The 24,598-nt window shown below is 36.2% G+C and overlaps 1 protein-coding gene across 1 annotated transcript in view; it reads right to left on the bottom strand.

The window, feature by feature from the left end:
- The window catches only part of PCDH15 (protocadherin related 15), a 920,738-nt gene that overhangs the window by 100,715 nt on the left and 795,425 nt on the right, over positions 1–24,598 (bottom strand). Inside the window, exon 27 of the mRNA XM_061162074.1 lies at positions 297–424. Coding sequence (XP_061018057.1) covers positions 297–424 — 128 coding nt within the window. The remainder of the gene's footprint in view (positions 1–296; positions 425–24,598) is intronic.

The following is a 24,598-nucleotide window of genomic DNA, read 5'->3' as shown; positions in this document are numbered from 1 at the left end:
ATACAAATATACTAGGAAAACATACATCTTAATATTCTATTCTATGTAAAACATCATAAGAAATTTGTTTCTATTTTTATAGTGAAAATAAAGTGCAAAAGTTACTCAGCATTCACCTCATAATTAATCTATATTTAGTTTGACTAATTAAACTCATATCTGTAAGCTTCATATTTTCATTTAAACAATAGAAATATGCCTTCAGTTAATATAAATTATATGGCTATAATTTATTTGCAAAATGTGAGCTATTTGTTTTCACTTTTAATTCTGTATCTTAACAAATGTTCTCATACCTTAACTCTTAGCACAGAAGCAAACATCCTTGCATCTTCAGACACACCTCCAATGTAGAATTTTTTCTGAAACACTGGGGGATGATCATTTTCATCCTGAATCTCAATATACACTTTAGCTGTATTGCCTGGAAGATAACAAATAGTATATATTTTATTGATGGTTACTCACTGGAAAAAAATGGAGTGGAGTAGACACTTATACTTTTTTTTTTTTCCTGAACAATGTAAATAACTTAATTCAGATAGTCATTCCTATTTGGCATGCTTAATACCCTATACCTACAGAGGACACTGATAATGATGTTTCTGGCATCATGATGTTAAGTTGCTGCTATTTCTTTTAATTATAATGTCTTCTTAATTTATTTTACTGGATTTAATAGGCAGTAAAGTATTGCATTTTGCTAATTTTAGTAAAACAACTCAACAATTTGTATTCACAATTACTTCATACACATTACCAAATTACATCAAAATGACACAAATATATTAAACAACTTATGAAACAATAAAGTCTGCTATAAATTTTAAAACTTTATTCTTAAGTATGTAACTAGCAATGATATTTTCTTAGCTTAAAATGCAGCATATATATATAGTATGTGTGTGCATGCTCAACCTTATCCCACTCTGCAACACTATGGACTATAGCCCACCAGCTCCTCTGCCCATGGAATTCTTCAGGCAAGAATGCTGGAGTAGGTTGCCATGCCCTTCTACTGGGGATCTTCCTGACCCAGGGATCAAACCCATGTCTCCTGTGTCTTCTGCATTGCAGGTGGATTCCTTACTGCTGAGCCACCCAGGAAGCCTGTATATAGTATATGTACATATACAGTATATACATATGTAACATATATATAACATGTATATATGTGTATGTATATATCTATCTATATCTATCTATCTATATAGTATACAATGGTTGGGTGAGGGACTTATTCCCACCAAGGGAAAACAAGTTTTACTGTGTATCAGAGACTATGCTGCATTTATTGAAAAAGATATAAGTGGAGAGATGTGTATTATATGACTTATAAACACTGGGTTTTATAATTTAAACCACATTAAATATACAATAAGGGATACATTTCTTCATCACATGTTTAATCTCACTCCTTCAATCATCACACCTTTAAGGAAAAAATCTTTTTATTAGTCCACAAATGACTGTTTAACAAAGAATCTGATAAAAATAACTTACAAATTAGATAAAATGAGGAATACATGATAAACATTTTGTAAAATGCAGATTTAAATTGCAAAAATATTCTGATGTACCTAAGTAAACTTTACTCATGCATTCCATGTAGGATCAAATATAGAGCAACTGATCTACAAAATATCAGGCACTGATAGTTTTTTTTTTACTGGATTTTATTACTTTATTGTATTCTCAACCATAACTAATTAACATGAAGCTACTAGCACAGTGGATAGAACATAGATATATAATATTTCTGTGTTGACTGAATAAATGAATGAATAATCTTCATTATCCTTATAAGAATTTAGAAATGGGCACCTTTTTGCTTGACTTGAGAAAGATCAGTGAGACAAGAGAATTAATTCCAGAGTTTTACCACTGTCTTGCTGCTACTCAGTTCAGTTCAGTTGCTCAGTCATGTCTGACTCTTTGCGGTCCCATGAATCACAGCATGCCAGGCCTCCCTGTCCATCACCAACTCCCAGAGTCCACCCAAACCCATGTCCATGAAGTCAGGGATGCCATCCAATCATCTCATCCTCTGCCGTCCCCTTCTCCTGCCCCCAATCCTTCCCAGCATCAGGGTCTTTGCAAATGAGTCAGCTCTTCACATCAGGTGGCCAAAGTATTGGAGTTTCAGCTTCAACATCAGTCCTTCCAATGAACACCCAGGACTCGTCTCCTTTAGGATGGACTGGTTGGATCTCCTTGCAGTTCAAGGGACTCTCAAGAGTCTTCTCCACCACCACAGTTCAAAAGCATCAATTCTTCAGCACTCAGCTTTCTTTATAGTCCAACTCTCACATCCATACATGACTACTAGCAAAACCATAGCCTTGCCTAAATGGACCTTTGTTGACAAAGTAATGTCTCTGCTTTTCAATATGCTATCTAGGTTGGTCATACCTTTCCTTCCAAGGAGTAAGCGTCTTTTAATTTCATGGCTGCAATCACCATCTGCAGTGATTTTGGAGCCCCCCAAAATAAAGTCAGCTACTGTTTCCACTGTTTCCCCATTTGCCATGAAGTGATGGGACCAGATGCCGTGATCTTCGTTCTCTGAATGTTGAGCTATAAGCCAACCTTTTCACTTTCTTCTTTCACTTTCAGCAAGAGGCTCTTTAGTTCTTCTTCACTTTCTTCCATCAGGGTGGTGTCATCTGCATATCTGAGATTATTGATAATTATCCTGGCAATCTTGATTTCAGCTTGTGCTTCCTCCAGCCCAGGGTTTCTCATGATGTACTCTGCATATCAGTTAAATAAGCAGGGTGACAATATACAGCCTTGACGTAATCCTTTTTCTTTTTTTTTTTTTTTTTTTTTTAACAACAACAACAAAATCTGACTTTTAATACATATCCAAAAAGCTATTTTTTTTTCTTTTTTTCTTTTTTAATTTTTATTATTATTGTTTTTTTTTCCCAGTGGGTTTTGTCATACATTGATATGAATCAGCCATGGATTTACATGTATTCCCAATCCCGATCCCCCCTCCCACCTCCCTCTCCACCCGATTCCTCTGGGTCTTCCCAGTGCACCAGGCCCGAGCACTTGTCTCGTGCATCCCACCTGGGCTGGTGATCTGTTTCACCATAGATAGTATACATGCTGTTCTTTTCAAATATCCCACCCTCACATTCTCCCACAAAGTTCAAAAGTCTGTTCTGTGTTTCTGTGTCTCTTTTTCTGTTCTGCATATAGGGTTATCGTTATCACCTTTCTAAATTCCATATACATGTGTCAGTATGCTGTAATGTTCTTTATCTTTCTGGCTTACTTCACTCTGTATAATGGGCTCCAGCTTCATCCATCTCATTAGGACTGGTTCAAATGAATTCTTTTTAATGGCTGAGTAATATTCCATGGTGTATATGTACCACAGCTTCCTTATCCATTCATCTGCTGATGGGCATCTAGGTTGCTTCCATGTCCTGGCTATTATAAACAGTGCTGCGATGAACATTGGGGTGCACGTGTCTCTTTCAGATCTGGTTTCCTCAGTGTGTATGCCCAGAAGTGGGATTGCTGGGTCATATGGCAGTTCTATTTCCAGTTTTTTAAGAAATCTCCACACTGTTTTCCATAGCGGCTGTACTAGTTTGCATTCCCACCAACAGTGTAAGAGGGTTCCCTTTTCTCCACACCCTCTCCAGCATTTATTGCTTGTAGACTTTTGGATAGCAGCCATCCTGACTGGCGTGTAATGGTACCTCATTGTGGTTTTGATTTGCATTTCTCTGATAATGAGTGATGTTGAGCATCTTTTCATGTGTTTGTTAGCCATCTGTATGTCTTCTTTGGAGAAATGTCTGTTTAGTTCTTTGGCCCATTTTTTGATTGGGTCATTTATTTTTCTGGAATTGAGCTGCAGGAGTTGCTTGTATATTTTTGAGATTAATCCTTTGTCTGTTGCTTCATTTGCTATTATTTTCTCCCAATCTGAGGGCTGTCTTTTCACCTTACTTATAGTTTCCTTTGTAGTGCAAAAGCTTTTAAGTTTCATTAGGTCCCATTTGTTTAGTTTTGCTTTTATTTCCAATATTCTGGGAGGTGGGTCATAGAGGATCTTGCTTTGATTTATGTCGGAGAGTGTTTTGCCTATGTTCTCCTCTAGGAGTTTTATAGTTTCTGGTCTTACATTTAGATCTTTAATCCATTTTGAGTTTATTTTTGTGTATGGTGTTAGAAAGTGTTCTAGTTTCATTCTTTTACAAGTGGTTGACCAGTTTTCCCAGCACCACTTGTTAAAGAGGTTGTCTTTTTTCCATTGTATATCCTTGCCTCCTTTGTCAAAAATAAGGTGTCCATAGGTTCGTGGATTTATCTCTGGGCTTTCTATTCTGTTCCATTGATCTATATTTCTGTCTTTGTGCCAGTACCATACTGTCTTGATGACTGTGGCTTTGTAGTAGAGTCTGAAGTCAGGCAGGTTGATTCCTCCAGTTCCATTCTTCTTTCTCAAGATTACTTTGGCTATTCGAGGTTTTTTGTATTTCCATACAAATTGTGAAATTCTTTGGTCTAGTTCTGTGAAAAATACCGTTGGTAGCTTGATAGGGATTGCATTGAATCTATAGACTGCTTTGGGTAGAATAGCCATTTTGACAATATTAATTCTTCCAATCCATGAACACGGTATGTTTCTCCATCTGTTTGTGTCCTCTTTGATTTCTTTCATCAGTGTTTTATAGTTTTCTATGTATAGGTCCTTTGTTTCTTTAGGTAGATATACTCCTAAGTATTTTATTCTTTTTGTTGCAATGGTGAATGGTATTGTTTCCTTAATTTCTCTGTCTGTTTTTTCATTGTTAGTATATAGGAATGCAAGGGATTTCTGTGTGTTAATTTTATATCCTGCAACTTTACTATATTCATTGATTAGCTCTAGTAATTTTCTGGTAGAGTCTTTAGGGTTTTCTATGTAGAGGATCATGTCATCTGCAAACAGTGAGAGTTTTACTTCTTCTTTTCCTATCTGGATTCCTTTTACTTCTTTTTCTGCTCTGATTGCTGTGGCCAGCACTTTCAACACTATGTTGAATAGTAGTGGTGAGAGTGGGCACCCTTGTCTTGTTCCTGATTTCAGGGGAAATGCCTTCAATTTTTCACCATTGAGGGTGATGCTTGCTGTGGGTTTGTCATATATAGCTTTTATTATGTTGAGGTATGTTCCTTCTATTCCTGCTTTTTGGAGAGTTTTAATCATAAATGAGTGTTGAATTTTGTCAAAGGCTTTCTCTGCATCTATTGAGATAATCATATGGTTTTTATCTTTCAATTTGTTAATGTGGTGTATTACATTGATTGATTTGCAGATATTAAAGAATCCTTGCATTCCTGGGATAAAGCCCACTTGGTCATGGTGTATGATTTTTTTAATATGTTGTTGGATTCTGTTTGCTAGAATTTTGTTAAGGATTTTTGCATCTATGTTCATCAGTGATATTGGCCTGTAGTTTTCTTTTTTTGTGGCATCTTTGTCTGGTTTTGGAATTAGGGTGATGGTGGCCTCATAGAATGAGTTTGGAAGCTTACCTTCTTCTGCAATTTTCTGGAAGAGTTTGAGTAAGATAGGTGTTAGCTCTTCTCTAAATTTTTGGTAGAATTCAGCTGTGAAGCCATCTGGTCCTGGGCTTTTGTTTGCTGGAAGATTTTTGATGACAGTTTCGATTTCCTTGCTTGTGATGGGTCTGTTAAGATCTTCTATTTCTTCCTGGTTCAGTTTTGGAAAGTTATACTTTTCTAAGAATTTGTCCATTTCATCCAAGTTGTCCATTTTATTGGCATAGAGCTGCTGGTAGTAGTCTCTTATGATCCTTTGTATTTCAGTGTTGTCTGTTGTGATCTCTCCATTTTCATTTCTAATTTTGTCAATTTGGTTTTTCTCTCTTTGTTTCTTAATGAGTCTTGCTAATGGTTTGTCAATTTTGTTTATTTTTTCAAAAAACCAGCTTTTAGCTTTGTTGATTTTTGCTATGGTCTCTTTAGTTTCTTTTGCATTTATTTCTGCCCTGATTTTTAAGATTTCTTTCCTTCTGCTAACTCTGGGGTTCTTCATTTCTTCCTTCTCTAATTGCTTTAGGTGTAGAGTTAGGTTATTTAATTGGTTTTTTTCCTGTTTCTTGATGTAAGCCTGTAATGCTATGAACCTTCCCCTTAGCACTGCTTCCTTTTTCTATTTGGAACCAGTCTGTTGTTCCATGTCCAGTTCTAACTGTTGATTCCTGACCTGCACACAGGTTTCTCAAGAGGCAAGTCAGGTGGTCTGGTATTCCCATCTCTTGAAGAATTTTCCACAGTTTATTGTGATCCACACAGTCAAAGGCTTTGGCATAGTCAATAAAGCAGAAATAGATATTTTTCCCACAATTCCTAAACTGGACAAACTGGAATCAAAGAGAAAAAATGTGCTAGGCCAACAGGGAAGGGTACTAGTAAGGAAGTAAGGCTAATGGCAGACTATGCTTTTCTCTCCTGCAGCACCAGGCCTCTGAATTGCACCCTGGTCAGCCACCAACAGAGTTCATCCAAAATGACACCCATTTTCATCTTAGTAGCAAGCAATTTTTAAATTCTGGAATCAAAACTAAGAGTTCTACATTTGATAGTTAAAAAAATAAGTGAATCTTAAAGTATAAGTGAAGATCTAATGGTCAACATGGTGATGATACTTAATGATACTATACTATGTACCCATATCTACTAAGAGAGTAGATTTAACATGTTAGTACACTCATACACACACACACACAGAACACAAACGTTACCTTTGTGAGTTAATAGATGTGATAACTAACTTATGGTACTCATTTCACAGTATATATGTATGTGGCTCAGTGGTAAAGAATCCTGCCAATGCAGGAGGCTCTGGTTCAATATCTGTATTGGAAAGAATCCCTGGAGAAGGAGTGGCAATCCACTCCAGTATTCTTGCCAGGAAATCCCATGGACAGAGGAGCCTGGTGGGCTATAATCCAAGAGGTCACAAAGATTGGACATAATTTAATGACAAAGCAATAGCAATGTATGTCAAAACACCACATTTTACAATTTAAATATACACAGTTAAATGTGTCCATTATATCTGAAGAAAGCAGGGGGGTGGAAATTATGATGTATCTAATCAAAGAATATAAGATAAATGGTGACAAGTCCAAAAATAATGAAATGTACCCCTACAGTTTAGTCACTAGAATAGCATTCATGTACATTTACTGATTAATTAGCACACAATATACATGACATGGTAAATTTCTGAAGCTCGCATACTGACTGAGTGTGAGAACTAAGGACTGTATCATGATCTTTCATCTAATTTGGTTTTTGATTTATTACTAAGGCAGAAATTTGGAAGCAACTCTAATTTAAATTCATTTAAGTCTACTATTTACCTCCATGAGTATTTTCAGAATCTTTTATTTTCTCCATATTATATCCTTTATTTAAGGTAGTTATGAAGCACATAACAAAAAAGAAAGATGCGGGAAGGGGTGCAGATGAGGACAGTTAAGTGGTATTGATAAAATGGATAAGAGAATATTGTGAGAACAACACAAATGCATGATGACCCGATACCCTCCTATAGTCTCCCTTCTGGTTGGGTGAGACAATGAGACCCTCCCAATGAGAACCACAGGGGATGAAAAATCATAAGCTGGATGAAAGATTTACTTGGCAAGAGTTTTGGTTACAAGACATTGCAGCCCTCTATGCATTTGGGTGCCCAGTGCCTCATTTCCGTTCCTTCACTGACACTCTTTTTCTCCAATTTTGTATGAGAAAACATTTTCTTTAGGCAGTACCTTTAGGTTCAGCAAGTCAAGAAGGTCCAGAAGTGATCCTTTATGCAAGGAAATGTGAGCTACCTTCATGGGACTTAGTTTAAAGAAAGATAAAACAGAGCTACTAAGAAGTAAAGCTAAGAAAAAGAAGTACAAGTCAGAATAGAAAGCTCCTTGAATAGATCTTCTGTTCTATTTTAGACATCCTAAATAAGCTGAAAAAGGTTCAGAAGAGTAACTGATAGTAAAAATATCATTAATGCTGGGCTTCCCTTGTGGTCTAGTGGTGCAATTCAGAGGACACCCCTTCAATCCCTGGTCCAGGAAAATCCCATAGGCCTGAGGGCAACTAAGCCTAAGAGCCACATCTGCTGAGCCCACACACTGTTAACTCCTGAAGCCTGTGCACCTAGACCGTGCTCTGCAACAAGAGAAAGCCCTGAAATGAGAAACCTGTGCACCACAACGAAGAGTAGTCCCTGCTTGCCACAACTAGACTTTATGTTTTTCAAGACCAAATTTGGTGGATTTTTCCCTTTTCTTTCTAATGATTAATTTTGTGCTATTAGCTTTCTCTTGTTATTTAAGTGCTAAGTTGTATCAGACTCTTCTGTGATCCATGGGCTGTAACCCACCAGGCTCCTCTGTCTATGGGATTCTCCAGACAAGAATACTAGAGCGGGTTGGTATGTCCCCCTCTTCAGAATTTTCCCAACTCAGGAACTGAATCAAGGTCTCCTGTGTCTCTTTCATTGGCTGGCATTTTTTTGTTTGTTTGTTTTAACCATTAGTGCCACCTAGGAAGCCCTGCTACCCACATGACGAGCCTATTGCCTATGTTGCATCGGATTCTCATAAAATACTTTCTAAATAATGATTCAAGGAGTAAAAGCAATGGTTCTTAACTCTGATTAATTTTGCCCATCCAGAGAAGCTTTTGGCAGTGATATCTGCAGAGGATGAGGCAGCGGGGAGAGTGATACTAGAATTTAGTTGGTAATGGCCAACGATGCTGAGAAATACCCTGTGATGAATAGGACACTCTCTTACGACAGAAAATTATCTAGCCCAAAATGTGAATAGTGATGAGATTGAAAAACCCTAATTAAAATGCGAGAGTGAGAGAGATTAGAGGAATAAAAATAAAATGGAAAGTTTTTGCAAATATATAGCAAAACCCTCTTCTGAGGCCATGTGCATGCACATGCCTTCAACAAGGGACTCAATTAAAATGGGTAAAATGGACTGCGATTATTTGATAAAACATTGTTTATCACCATTTCCATTGAGTTCTTTTAAGTCAGAGATTCAATTCTGTTCATCTTCACTCCTATCATTGCCTATTGGCAGTGGCACCTGCTCCTGATATTCCCTGTTTGAATGCTCTAAACTTCAACCATATATCTAATTATTTCTAGCATATATACATCAAAGAGGTATTGATTATCATACTTGGGAATTAAAGAGCTTAGTCTGAAAGAAAACACACTAGACTAGACTGAATCCAAGGATGGTGTTTTTCTTATTGTTAAATACTCTGCAAAATGTAACACATTAAACTGATTTTTTGAACTGTATCAAATGTGATTCTATTGCAGAGACCTTTAAAAAATGCTTGAATTACAAGATTTAGGTATTTCTTACTTTGTTGGTACCAAAAGGTCAAAGTTAGATCCTTATTAAATTGTGTACACAAACACACACACACACACCTAACTTTTATGCTATTTTTCCTGTAATGCTATTATTGTACTTTATTTACTGGCAAATTAAATTTTAGAAGCACATAGTAGATGTTTAATAAATGTGGAATTAACTAAAATTGCTACCAAATCCCTACCTGGTGTTTATTTAAATAAAATTAACCACTGTATTTCATCCCCATAAATGAGATGATACATATTCAAGCCCTGAAAAATAATAGTGCCAAACAACTGCATATTGTTTTATAATGAGTATCTCTCTTAAAGATAACAGTTGTTTTACATTTAATATTAGGAAAATGCTAAATCTAAAGTTGGTGATTCCATCAAGACATCTCATTCTCTGTCGCCTCTTTCTTCTTTGACCCTCAAACTTTCCCAGCATCAGAGTCTTTTCCAATGAGTCAGCTCTTTGCATCAGGTTGCCAAAGTATTGGAACTTCAGCGTTAGTCCTTCCAAAGAATATTCAGGACTGATTTCCTTTGGGATTGACTGGTTGGATCTCCTTGCAGTCCAAGGGACTCTCAAGACTCTTCTCCAACACCACAGTTCAAAAGCATCAATTCTTCAGCGCTCAGCTTTCTTTATGATCCAGCTCTCACATCCATATATGACTACTGGAAAAACCATAGCTTTGACTATATGGATCTTTGTCAACAAAGTGATGTCTTTGCTTTTCATATGCTGTCTAGGAAGCATTATTACCAACAAAGCTGGTGGAAGTGATAGAATTCCAGCTGAGCTATTTCAAATACTAAAAAAATTATTTTGTTAAAGGGATGCACTCAATATGTTAGCAAATTTGGAAAATTGAGTAGTGGCCACAGGACTGGAAAAGGTCAGTTTTCATTTCAATCCCGAAGAAAGGCAATGCCAAAGAATGTTTGAACTAACACACATTTGAGCTCATTTCACATGCTAGCAAAGTAATGTTCAAAAATCCTTCAAGGTAGGCTTCAGTAGTACATGAACCAAAAACCTTCAGATATACAAGCTGGGTTTTGAAAAGGCATAGGAACAGAATGTTAAATTGCCACTCTACATTGGATCATTAAAAAAAAAAAAAAAAAGAAAAGCAAGAGAATTCCAGAAAAACATCTTCTTCTGCTTCCTTGACTATGCTAAACCTCTGGCTGTGTGGATCATAACAAACTGTGGAAAATTCTTCAGGGACAGGAATATCAGATCACTTTACCTGTCTAGTAAGAAACCTGAATGCAAGTCAAGAAGCAACAGTTAGAATCAGCCATGGAACAACAGACTGGTTCCAAACTGGGAAAGAAGTACAAGGCTGTATATTGTCACCCTGCTTATTTGACATTTATGCAGAGTACATCATGGGAAACGGTGGGTTGGATGATTCACAAGCTGGAATCAAGATTGATAGGAAAAATATCAATAACCTCAGGTATGCAGATGAATACCACTCTAATGGCAGAAAGTGAAGAGGAACTAAAGAGACTCCTGATGAATGTGATAGAGGAGAGTGAAAACATTGGCTTAAAACTCAACATTCAAGAAAACCAAGATCATGGCATCTGGTCCCATCACTTCATGGCAAATAGAAGATGAAAAAGTGGAAGCAGTGACAGATTTTTTTCTTGGGCACCAAAAGTCACTGCAGATGTGACTGCAACCATGAAATTAAAAGACACTTAACTCCTTGCATATTCATTGGAAGGACTGATGCTGACGCTGAAGCTCCAATACTTTGGCCACCTGATGTGAAGAACTGACTCATTGGAAAAGACCCTGATGCTGGGAAAGATTGAAGGCAGGAGGAGAAGGGGATGACAGAGGATGAGGTGTTGGACTTGAAGTTGCATCACTGACTTGAAGGACATGAGTTTGAGCAAGCTCCAGGATTAGGTGATGGACAGGGAAGCTTGGAGCGCTGCAGTCCATGGGGTTGCAAAGTGTCAGACATGATTGAGTGACTGAACAGAACTGAACTCCTTGGAAGGAAAGCTATGACAAACCTAGAGAGCACATTAAAAAGACATCACTTTGCCAAGAAAGGTCTGTGCAGTCAAAGCTGTTTTTTCCAGTAGTCATGGTACAGATGTGAGAGTTGGAGCATAAAGAAGGCTGAGTGCTTAAGAGTTGATCCTTTTGAATTGTGGTGCTGGAAAAGACTCTTAAGAGACCCTTTGACTGCAAGGATATCATACCAATCAACCCTAAAGGAAATCAACTCTCAATATTCATTGGAAGTTCTGATGCTGAAGCTTAAGGTCCAAAACTTTGGCCATCTGATGGGAATGGATGACTCATTGGAAAAAACCTTGATGCTGGGGAAGATTGAAGGCAGAAGGATAAGGGGTCAACAGAGGATAAGATGGATGGATGGCATCACTGACTAATGGGCATGAGTGTGAGAAAACTCAGGGAGATAGTGAAGGGTAACAAAGTCTGACATGCTACAGTCCATGGGGTCTCAAAGAGTAAGCCACTACTTAGCATCTGAATAAGGAACAAATTTAAAATCATTCAGAATTTCATGGACTATAGTAACTTCCTTTTTGTTCCTCTGCCCTAATTTATATTCCAGATAAATGACTGTTTCTAGAGATAAAGTAAGATATAAGAACAAAAGGATCATCTAAGGTAAGCATTTAATCTGACCCTACTAAAGGCTTTATGGTTATTCACTAAGGTAATAGAGTTTGAATAAAAAGTATATAGGAAATATGATATAGTATGTCTATTATATGGAACTAGTAGGAATATATTTACATGATTTTTTGAAAAATAAATTATTAAGTATGTTAGAATGAGAAAAGTCACTATTTCTTATTTCTCAGCTTTTTTCTCTGCAGGAATTATTCTTAGTCATACTTATATACACTGTTTATTTTGAATAGCTAGGCAGCAAGAGAGACTGAATATTTTGAGGGTCATTTTAATAGTACTTTAATTTAGTTTGATGTTAGTTTGCTTTTGCATGATTTTAATTGCTTGTATCTAAAACATACGTTTTTGTGTATGTGTTTGTGAATGGTTAATAGCTGAACTAAAGTAATAACAGTATGTAACTACTGGCTTCAAAAGCTTATGCTTGGATTACTATAACATACACTTGATTTTTAGCTAAGTGTTTTAGTGAAGAAAATGATGACATTGATGATTTTACTATAGTGATGTGATAACAGGAGAGTAATATTCTAAATATTAATTAAAGTTTGGCTTTGTTTCCATATTAACATAGTTTTCTCATTAGAAAAATTTAATAAATGTAGTTTCCCTATAAACAGTTACCATCAACATAGAAGCTAAGAATGTAATATTATTTCTTTTCAGTGGTTTTGCTTACAATTTTATGCTAATCTCTGAAAGCAAACTGATGCATTTTTAAGCATTTGCAAGGGAATGATGATGACTTTTAGCTCAGTGCTTTTCCATTGAAAATAAACAGGCACTATTTTAATTTATTTGTATCTATTAAACTCCAACTCTCTCCACAAAAGCAGCTTAATACAGAAGCCATAAGGACCAATAAAACTTCTGTAGTGATGAACTGGGAAATAAACACATTTAAGCACAAGTTGTGGAGCCAGAGCTTGGGTGAGATGCCAGTAATACTCCATATATACAGTATGACCTTACATGTGTTATTTACCCTTTATGAGCTAAGTTTCTCAACAATAACAAGGTAGTAAAGTATATATAAAGGCTTCCCTGGTGGCTCAGGTGGTAAAGAATCTGCCTGCAAAGCAAGAGACCTGAGTTTGGGTTAGGAAGATCCTCTAGAGAAGGGAATGGCAATCAACTCTAGTATTCTTGCCTGGAAAATTCCATGGATGGAGGAGCCCGGAGCACTTTACAGTCCATGGGGTTATAAAGAGTCAAATACAACTGAGTGACTTTCACATGCACACACACAATTATATTTAAGTAATTGAATTAAATAAACAAATATATGTAAAGCATTAAATAAATCCTGGTCTCACTGTATCAAATATGTCTGAGATCCCTGACTCTCAAGATAGGAGAGAGAAAGTATTATTATTACTGTTATTTTCTGAATGAGGAAGAATACCAATTTCATGAAATTAAAAAATAATTCCTAGCATTGAATTACAAAATAAAATTGTTCCTTGTGGGTTATTATATAAGAAATATCAAGTAATTTAGTGGAAAACTACTTTTACTGGGAGACAGTAAAAGTGCTATATTAATTATGTATAGTTTTGTTTCTATGGCAAGACTATAAATTTGTGAAAAATTCATTTAAAAATGTCAACAGTCTTTGAGGAAGACATACACTACAATATTTGATGTAAAAGTACTTTGTGGACATACAAACTTAAAAATAATTATTTTACCCTGAAATGCAAAGTCATAGCTGAGGAAAAAATAATTATGCTTGAATAGACCATTAAATGAACTTTGTATTTTAGACACATAGTCAAAAACAAAAGTATATGTTTAATGTGTTTAAGCCCAAAGTTATTTTACTTAAATAGAAGCAATAGTTGATGAATTTGGTAAATTATATAAACAAACACTTAATATATAAGTAAACATTCTTATATAAACAATATATAAATAGATATTCTTATATAAATAAACATTCTTAGATGAACAATGAAAAGAAATAGAGGAAAACAATAGAATGGGAAAGACTAGAGGTCTCTTCAAGAAAATTGGAGATACCAAGGAAACATTTCATGCAAGGATGGGCATTATAAAGACAGAAACTGAAGGGCCTAATAGAAGCAGAAGAGATAAATGGATAGAAGCAGAAGAAACAAATGGAAAAAAAAATTAAAAAATTAAAAAAAAGAGGAAAAAAAAAGAAGCAGCAGAATAGATTGAGAAGTGACAAGAATATACAGACGACCTATTAAAAAAAAAAGAAGAAGTCTTAATGAGCTGGATAACCATGATTGTGTGTTCGTTCACCTAGAGCCAGACAACCTGGAGTATGAAGTTATGTGGGCCTTAGGCAACATTACTCTAAACAAAGCTAGTGGAGGTGATAGAATTTCCAGCTGAGCTATTTCAAATCCTACAAGATGATGCTGTTGAAGTCCTGCATTCAATATGCTGACATATTTGGAAAACTCAGCAGAGGTCACAGGACTGGAAGTCAGTTTTCATTCCAGTCCCAAAGAAGAACAATGCCAAAGAATGTTCAAATTACCATACAATTGCACTCATTTCACATGCTAACAAGGTAATGCTCAAAATCCTTCAAGTTAGGCTTTAGTACTACATGAACCAAGAACTTCCAGATGTACAAGCTGGGTTTAGAAAAGTCAGAAGAACCAGAGACCAAATTGCCAATATCCACTGGATTATAGAGAAAGCAAGGAATTCCAGGAAAAAAAAAAAAAAAGCATCTACTTTTGCTTCATTGACTACTCTAGAGACTTTGACTATGTGGATAACAAAAAAGCTGGAAAATTCTTAAGGAGAAGGGAATACCAGACCACCTTACCTGTCTTATGAGAAACCTGTATGCAAGTCAAGAAGCAACAGCTAGAACTAGGCATGGAACAACTGACTGGTTCTAAATTGTGAAAGCATTATGATAAGTCTGTATATTGTCATCCTGTTCATTTAACTTATATGCAGAGTACATCATGAGAAATGATGGACTTAATGAATTTGCAGGCTAGGATCAAGATTGCCAGGAGAAATATCAACAATCTCAGATATGCAGATGTATACCACTCTAAAGGCAAAGAGAAACTAAACAGCCTCTTGATGAAGGTGAAAAAGGAGAGTGAAAAAGCTGACTTGAAACTCAACATTAAAAAACTAAGATCATGGCATCCAGTCCCTTCATGGCAAATAGAAGAGGAAAAAGTGGAAGCAGTGATAGATTTTCTTTCCTTGAAATCACTTGATGGTAACTGCAGCCATAAAATAAAGACAATTGCTCCTTGGGAGGCTGCTGCTGCTGCTACTAAGTCGCTTCAGTCATGTCTGACTCTGTGCAACCCCACAGACAGCAGCCCACCAGGCTCCGCCATCCCTGGGATTCTCCAGGCAAGAACACTGGAGTGGGTTGCCATTGCCTTCTCCAATGCATGAAAGTGAAATCACTCAGTCATGTCCGACTCTTCGTGACCCCATGGACTGCAGCCTACCAGGTTCCTCTGTCCATGAGATTCTCCAGGCAAGAATACTGGAGTGGGTTGCCATTGCCTTCTCCTCCTTGGGAGGAAAGCATATTAAAAAACAGAGGCATCACTTTTCGACAAATATTCACATAGTCAAAGCTATGGTTTTTCCAGTAGTCATGTATGGATGTAAGAGTTGGACCATAAAGAAGAGTGAATGCTGAAGAATTGATGCTTTTGAATTGTGGTTCTGGAGAAGACTCTTGAGAGTCCCTTGGACACCAAGGAGATCAAACCAGTCAATCCTAAAGGAAATAAACCCTGAATATTCACAGGAAAGTCTGAGGCTGAAGCTCCAATATTTTGGCCACTTGATTCAAACATCCAACTCTTTGGAAAAGACCCTGATTCTGGGAAAGATTGAAGGCAAAAGGCGAAAGGGGCAGCAGAAGATGAGAGGTTCAGATAGTGTTACTGACAAAATGTCATGAATTTGAGCAAACTCTGGGAGATAGGGGAGGACAGAGGAGCCTGACGTGCTGCAATCCGTGGGTTGGCAGAGTCAGACACGTCTTAAAAACTGAACAGCAACAAAAACAAAGAAACAAGCCAACAGACAAAAAGATTGTATCTTGAAAGTGCAATGTACTAAGCACTTGAAAAAATATATTGACTGTAATGACTAATGTTAAATAGGCAATCTTGAATCATCATATATGTCCCTAAATACACCCGATAGCCCCTTCCTATACCCATAAACACTCAACAGAAAACAACATTACATTTTTTCTTCTTGAGACTTTACAGCAGTTTTGTCAAAAAAGGTAGTATAAAATTCATTGAGAAGAAATTAATAAGTCAACTCCGGCTTACCATATTTTGACAGAAAGAAAGGGAAATGCATTTTTCTTTTTTGTATATATTCTCTGTATTAGTCCTTGTGCTGGCTCTTTTGTTTACATGATCTCTTTAAAATCTTTTAAATCATCCATGAAGTAGATTATCATTTCTGCTTTTCAAATAAATTAAAAGTTAATGCAATTATATCCCTGTAATAAGGAAGAGCCAGACTTCATACCCAGACTTGGCTAAAATTCATACTCCATTCTCTTTTCATAAGAAAAATAAGATTTTTAATAAAAATAAGACAACTGTCCATTAGAGACCAGAGATCATTTCCCACCAGTTTCCAGAATACAGGCAAGCAGATGATAGAAACCAAATAAAATGTTTTTGAATAAACAGATAATTCTATTTCAAAGGGCTGCTGCTGAATAATGAGTAATGATTTGAAGGATTTATAAATGTCTACAGTGCTGCTGAAGAAAAAGAAAAAAATAACATTTTGATAATGTTAAATCAGCACAGGGAGAAACTTCTTTTTGATTCAAAGAAAATATGAGCATCACATTATTTTTCTATTGCTTCTATAAATTAGTGGCTTAAAACAATATAAATGTATTATCTTAGAGTTCTATAGGTCAGAGTGGTATCATTGGGCTAAAGTTAATATGTGATCAGGTCTACACTGATTTCTGGAGACTCTAGGAGTATATCTGTTTTGTTGCCTTTTCTAGCTTCTTGAATCTGTCTGCCTGCACTCCTTGGTTCATGGTCTCCTTCCATCTTCAAAGCTAGTGATGGCTAATTGAGTCCTTCTCATACTGCATCACTCTGACCCTGACAGTCCTATCTTATGTCAATTATATGGACTTTTGCAATTACATTGGCATCACCTAGATAACCCAAGATAACTGCACCATCTCAAATCTTTAATCACACCTGGGAAGTCCTTTGGCCTTTAAAGGTGACATATTCAATTAATTCCAAGGATTAAGATATGGGCATGGAGAAGGGAACGTTTTTTCTGCCTACACCAGTCATATTATTGTTTTTGTTAAAAAATGTAAAATTCAGAGAAGACTATATTTATGAAACAGAAAAGTTTTAGGACACTTAGAGATGACAAATTTAGGGAAAGCAAAATTCTGTGATATGGCAAACATGAGAGTTTTTTGTAATTTTCTTTTATGCACAAACAACATTATTGACTCTGGTAACTAATGGTGGTTATGGACCAAATTGTGTCTTCCCTACATTCCTATGTGGGGACTTATTAGCTCCTAATATGATTTCGAGACAGGACCATTATGGAAGTAATTCAGGTTAAATGAGGTTGTGAGTGTGGGGCTCTGATCCAAAAAGACTAGTATCCTTTTAAGAAGAAACACCAGATAGCTAGTGCTCTTTCTTGCTCCCTTCCTCTCTCTCTCTATCTCTGTCTTTGTCTGTATCTCTATTCAACTCTCTCTGTGAGGACACAGAGAGAAGATGGTCATCCACCATTCAGGAAGAGAGGTGACACCAGAAACCAACCCCGATACACCTTGATCTTGCGCTTCCAGCCTCCAGAAATGTGAGGAAAAAATTTCCTTTGCTTAAGCCATATAGTCTATGGTATTTCCTTATGGCATTCCAAGCAGACTAGCACAATACTAATACTAGTTACTTAATAATTGAGAAGTTCCCGAGCTGAAAGTTTTCGTGCATCATTTCACCTTATCCCCTTAATGCTCAGTCACTTCAGTTGTGTCCAACTCTTTGAAATCCCATGGATTGTAGCCTGCCAGGCTCCTCTGTCCATAGGATTTTCCCTCTAATGATACTGGAGTGGGTTGCCATGCCCTCCTCCAGGGGATTTTCCCAGTCCAGCAATCAAAGCCACGTCATCTGCGTCTCTTGCATTGCAGGAGGATTCTTTACTGCTGAGCCACTGGGGAAACCCTTATCCCCATAATAATCCAGTGTTATTGATTATCCACATTTTATTGATGAAGAAACAGGAGTTGGAAGGATTAAATGATATGTCTAAGATTACACAACTAGGAAAAGGCAGAAGACTCTCATCCAAACCTTGTCTTCTTACCAGAGACAATACATATTCTTAACTATTTCACCTTGGCAAAAACATCACAATATTGTAATTATCCTCCAATTAAAATTAATTAATTAAAAATAATTAATTGCAAAATGATGCTGAGCATCTAAAAATGCAGGAGAGAAGCCATTTGAAAAAAAAAAATCCAACATAATCCTGGGCTGTGCTGTGCTAAGCTTTGTCACTCAGTCATGTCCAACTCTTTGTGACCCCATCAACTAGCCCACCAGGCTCCTTTGCCCATGGGGATTCTCCAGGCAAGAATATCGGAGTGGGTTGCTATGCCTTCCTCCAGGGGATCTTCCCAACCCAGGAATCAAACCCAGATAACATAATTCTAAACCTCTCTAAAGTTTGTGATTTGTGGGGAGTGGGTCAGGACGGTGTGTCAATTAGCATAAAGTTTTTCTTTAGGTATTAGGTTTTTAGAAACTTCTATGTGTAAAACCATGAGAAACAAACATTTTACTAGGGAATTTCTACATTTTAATAAATTCCCCGGAGGCTGAGAATATAAGGTGATAGATGGGAACAGGGTAATCAAGCCTACTTTTTAACTGCATCAGGGAATTGTTGACAGACTGTGCAGATAATCTGGTTTAGATTAAAACTGCTCAATGAAGTGCTTATATATATCCCTCCCTGAAAATATCCTATCTCCTTACTTCATGAGAGCTTGAGGCAAAGTAGAAACACCATGGATTTAAAAGGAGAATTCTTTTTTTTTTCCCAAATACTTTAGTACTTTGGACTGATTTTGAACAGGGACAAAGGTCTGCCTCCTTATCTATAATCTATAAAAAACAATATTATTATTTTGATGATTAAATGTTAAAATGAACAGATTATGTACTTATCATCACCATAAAAATGTAAAGCATTAGAGTTGTTGTCCGTAAAAATTAAAAAGTGATTTGGCATTCATGCTATTTTCAAAACATTTGCATGGTGAGCAAACTATGTCAAAGTATACACAATAGAACCCATGTGTACAATATATGTACATGTTAGGATAAGTATATGTGAGATAATAAGAAAATATAGATATATAGATCAATATCTGTGCCTGGTTCCTGATGCAGAACTCCTAAAATTCATGTAAGTAGAGGTACTAGGAGAATCTTTTGTTCTAACATCTAGTCTTTGATTTTGGTACCTGACATACAGCTTCTAAGAACCCTGTAATTTTCTGAATGATAGGAGTCTCTGACACTGAATTCCTAAATCCCTTGGAATTTTCTAGGGTATAAGCGATAGGAATCTCCATTGGTTCTAATGAGGTGACCTTGGTGGGCTCCTGGAAGGAAGCTGGTCATCAGACAGACCAAGCCATGATTAGAAGCTTGGAACCTAAACCATCATGTACACATAAATGTAGGAAAAATAAAAAAAGTTGAAATAAACTTCATTGCTTCCTTTCATCTCTTGTGTCTTAAATGTCTGGAGAGATACCATGTGAATCTACTTTTTCTGTATTAACAAGTCCTGGATGATGCTTGTTAAGTCTCTACTTTTCCCCCTAAAATCAAATGAGTGTGCTTACTTGTTTGCTTGTTTATCTATATATTTCTCCAGGCACTATGTGATTTAGTTGTGAAGACTTAACCAAAAAGGAATGATCAAAAAGAAAAGTGACCTTGCAAAAGCAGAATCTAATTATTCTTTATCTGTATATCTTTGCTTAGTTTATTAGCCATTTGGTACACAATATATTTAATAATTAGATTTTTTTCATAAATTGTAGCGGTAACATAAGGTGAAACAAGTTAGCTACAGCTATTTAGTGCAATGAACAAGCTAAATTTAGCCCTTAGAAAGTACTTGATAAATATGTGTCAAACAGAGGGTCATAGTTCTTGAAATATGTCATTAAATTCAAGCATTATAATCTTCTCCAAAACATCTGATAAGAAAAGGTAATTTTTGATGTCACATACATTCGTGAACTTTCAAAGTTCAAGTAATCAAACACTTAAATTTTTAAGCAACGCTCAGAGTAAAAAATGAAAATAAATTTTTGTTATGACAGAATGTGAAATCTTGCTCTATAAATTTCAAGTAATATGTGACTCCTCTATACCTGTCCTTACACTGCCCACCTTAGCATTTCATTTAACCACATTTGGGCCCAAATTGATTTTTTAAAAGGTTAGTAGAATTTTCTTGATTTGTCTGCCTAACATTCCCTTCCTCCCTTATTTGAACGTTGAACTCCATCTTTTTCCCCTTGGATTACTGTACCTTCAGTTTCCATGTGCTGTTAGTGGAACTGTCAACCACAGTGCTCTGCACCCTAGTCTTGCTCTAGTCTCAACTCAGGTTAATTAGATTCTCCCCTGTAGACACTTAATCTTTGAACTTCAAAGTCCATGATCCCAGCTGTCTTGATGATACTGCTCAAAATGTAGTGTTTTGAGTTGCTAAGACTGCTGAAGCTTATCTTTTTTGGTCCTTTTAGATCTCATTCAGCTTTTAAGTATTCTAATGAGAAGTCCTTTTTAGTATAAGTCAGTAAGAGGTGTTTCTGTTGTTTCTAACCAAGTAACCATTCCAAGTACAAGTGGAAAGACCAATTTAGTCCATATCAGGGGATGGGGACCATACTTCCCTACCTACAGAAAAAGTTTGGATTTTCCATCCCAAGGTACCAAAACACATTATAAACTGTAAATTTTCCTTTCTACCTATAGAAACACTGTCAATCAAATTAATGGTACTCAAATCTAGAGTCCAAAAGAAGTCATGACTGTGATTCTAACAGTCAGGACTACAACCATTGTTTATACAAAGAGCATAGAAACATGTGAACTCTGTGTATACAATAATCTGTAGGAGGAAATGAAGTACTTTTAGTATGTGATTCCTGTATTTTTAAGTGTCACTCAAATATCAGTGCTACTAATGATAAAATAATAATTATAGCTTTTTGATTAGGTGTTTCTAGTGTTCTCATAAGCCAAGTACATTGCAGACACCATTTTGCTTAAAATTCTCAAAGAACCTAATAGGCAGAGACATATTTATCTTCATATAATGTTGAAGATTCTAAAGCTTAGAAAAGTTAGTAAAGATCAAAGATATGTCTGGAACCCAGGCCTGCCTTATACCAAAGTCAGGAATCGTAAGCAATTTATTGTATTAGATTTTTAGGTATCTGACTTTTTTTCTGCTGCTCTACTAAGGTTATTTTGAGATGTTTAATTGGTAAATATCTGATTTCTAATGTTTTTCTTACTAAATATTTTTTCAGAATTTCCATTTACCTCTTGTCTTTTAATTTCATGTACATCTTAACACTTATGGAGTATCACCTAATAGGAATCTTCCACAAATGAAATTGAGCTGCTGGACTGATTAGAGTCTCTGCCTTTTGCATTTTAATGGAATATAAACATAGAAATCTCTATCAGGAAATCTTGATGGCAAGCATACAACATAAATTAATAACTGGCAACAGACTTACAAAATTGAAAGTGACAGCACTTAAAATAATGATTTCCTTTAAATTGTTTGTCTGTAATTATTTTTAAGATATTACATAAGGGACTAATTAGGGACTAATATACCAAGAGGGAGAAAAAACAGGAACCAAGATAGATTAACTGAACTTATAAATGTTCCTGGGGATAAAATATAAATTAGCTTCAGGAGAAGAATTGACTATGAAACTTGTGTTTTGAACAATGATTAAAAAGAATGACAGGCTAAATTTATATTTCTTACATCTGAAACAAAATTCTCAGTTTCTGCTTTTAAATTTATATTCCATGTAAATTAAACTGAAATGGATACCTCATAAAACATAAATATGAATAAAATCAGGAATATTTAAGAATATACTAAATTTTTAAGTTATGTTTATTGTGTAGATTTTACCAAGAAAGCCTTGATTTATTACAATTTCATTTTATTCACATACAGGACTCCTCTACTTATTTGATATTAGCTATAGTCATTGTGTATCCCAAGTGTCATCCAATATATTTTTATTAGCCATGAATTTCCTTCAATATCTGTAACATTCACATTTTTTGCCAGTTTTTACCTTTCTTGAAATGCTTTTCCCTTGAACAACCATGATTATATAAATTTTACTCCTTTCTCCACAACCTCTCCAAAGGCTCTTCCTTTCTCTCACTCACTAAATGAATGACCACCCTCAAATTCGGTCTTTTGGTCTTTTCTCTTGCAAGTGTCTCAGAGAGACAGGGACAGATGGCCCTGGAGTATAATTAACTCTCCTCTTTTGCCAGATTAAAAAATGATGAGGTCATTGGATCTGGATTAACTTGACCTAGGACGGACCCAGCAGGATTGAGAATCCCACAGAACTTGAGACACTGAAAACACCTGATAGTTCAATCTATTTACAATCTTTCTATGTGATACTCTCTTGCATATTTCTATTATTTAAAAATAATGCTGAAATTTACTTTCGTCCAAAAATAACTCCAGAAAGAATGAAGGGACAGAGCCAAAGCAAAAACAACACCAGGTGTGGATGTGACTGGTGATAGAAGCAAGGTCTGATGCTGTAAAGAGCAATATTTCATAGGAACCTGGAATGTTAGGTCAATGAATCAAGGCAAATTGGGCAGTGGTCAAACAGGAGATGGCAAGAGTAAACATCGACATTCTTTGAGTCAGCAAACTAAAATGGACTGGAATGAGTGAATTTAACTCAGATGACCATTATATCTACTATTGTGGGCAAGAATCCCTTAGAAGAAATGGAGTAGCCATCATAGTCAACAAAAGAGTCCAAAGTGCAATACTGGGGTGCAATCTCAAAAATGACAGAAAATGATCTTTTTTTGTTGCCAAGGCACACCATTTAATATCACAATAATCCAACTCTATGCCCCAGCCAGTAAAGTTGAAGGAGCTGAAGTTGAATGGATCTAGGAAGACCTACAAGACCTTTTAGAACTAACACCCCAAAAAGATGTCCTTTTCCTTATAGGGTACTGGAATGCAAAAGTAGGAAGTCAAGAAGCACCTGGAGTAATAGGCAAATTTGGCCTTGGAGTACAGAATGGAGCCAGACAAAGGCTAATAAAGTTTTGCCAAGAGAACGCACTGGTCATAGAAAACACCCTCTTCCAACAACACAAGAGAAGACTCTACACATGGACATCATCAGATGGTCAACACTGAAATCAGATTGATTCTATTCTTTGCAGCCAAAGATGGAGAAGCTCTATACAGTCAGCAAAAACAAGACCAGGAGCTGGCTGTGGCTCAGATCATGGGCCCCTTATTTCCAAATTTAGACTTAAATTGAAGAAAGTGGGGAAAACCACTACACCATTCAGGTATGACCTAAATCAAATCCCTATGATTATACAATGGAAGTGACAAATAGATTTAAGGGACTAGATCTGATAGAGTGCCTGATGAACTATGGACAGAGCTTCATGACATTGTACAGGAGATATGGATCAAGAACATCCCCAAGAAAAAGAAATGCAAAACAGCAAAATGTCTGTCTGATGAGACTTTACAAATAGCTGTGAAAATAAAAGAAGCAAAAAGCAAAGGAGAGAAGGAAAGATATATCCATTTGAGTGCAGAGTTCCAAAGAATAGCAAGGAGAGATAAGAAAGCCTTCCGTAGTAATCAGTGGAAAGAAATAGAATAGAAAAATATAAAAATAGAAAAGAAAAATAATAGAATGGGAAAGACTAGAGATCTCTTCAAATGATTAGAACTACCTAGGGAACATTTCGTGCAAAGATGGGCACAATAAAGGACAGAAATGGTATGGACCTAACAGAAGCAGAAGATAAGAAGAGGTGGTAAGAATACACAGAAGAACTGTACAAAAAAAGGTCTTCAGGACCCAGATAATCACAATAGTGTGATCCCTCACCTAGAGTCAGACATCCTGGATGTGAAGTCAAGTGGGCCTTAGGAAGCATGACTATGAACAAAGCTGATGGAATTCCAGTTGAGCTATTTCAAATCCTAAAAGTTAATGCCGTGAAAGTGATGCACTCAATATGCCAGCAAATTTGGAAAACTCAGCTGTGGCCAGAGGACTGGAAAAGGTGTTTTCGTTCCAATCCCAAAGAAAGGCAATGCCAAAGTATGCT

The sequence above is a fragment of the Dama dama genome, chromosome 15, assembly GCF_033118175.1.
Source record: "Dama dama isolate Ldn47 chromosome 15, ASM3311817v1, whole genome shotgun sequence".
NCBI lineage: Eukaryota > Metazoa > Chordata > Mammalia > Artiodactyla > Cervidae > Dama > Dama dama.
Note: the sequence above shows the minus strand (reverse complement) of the source record. Positions and strands in the feature narration are given on the sequence as shown.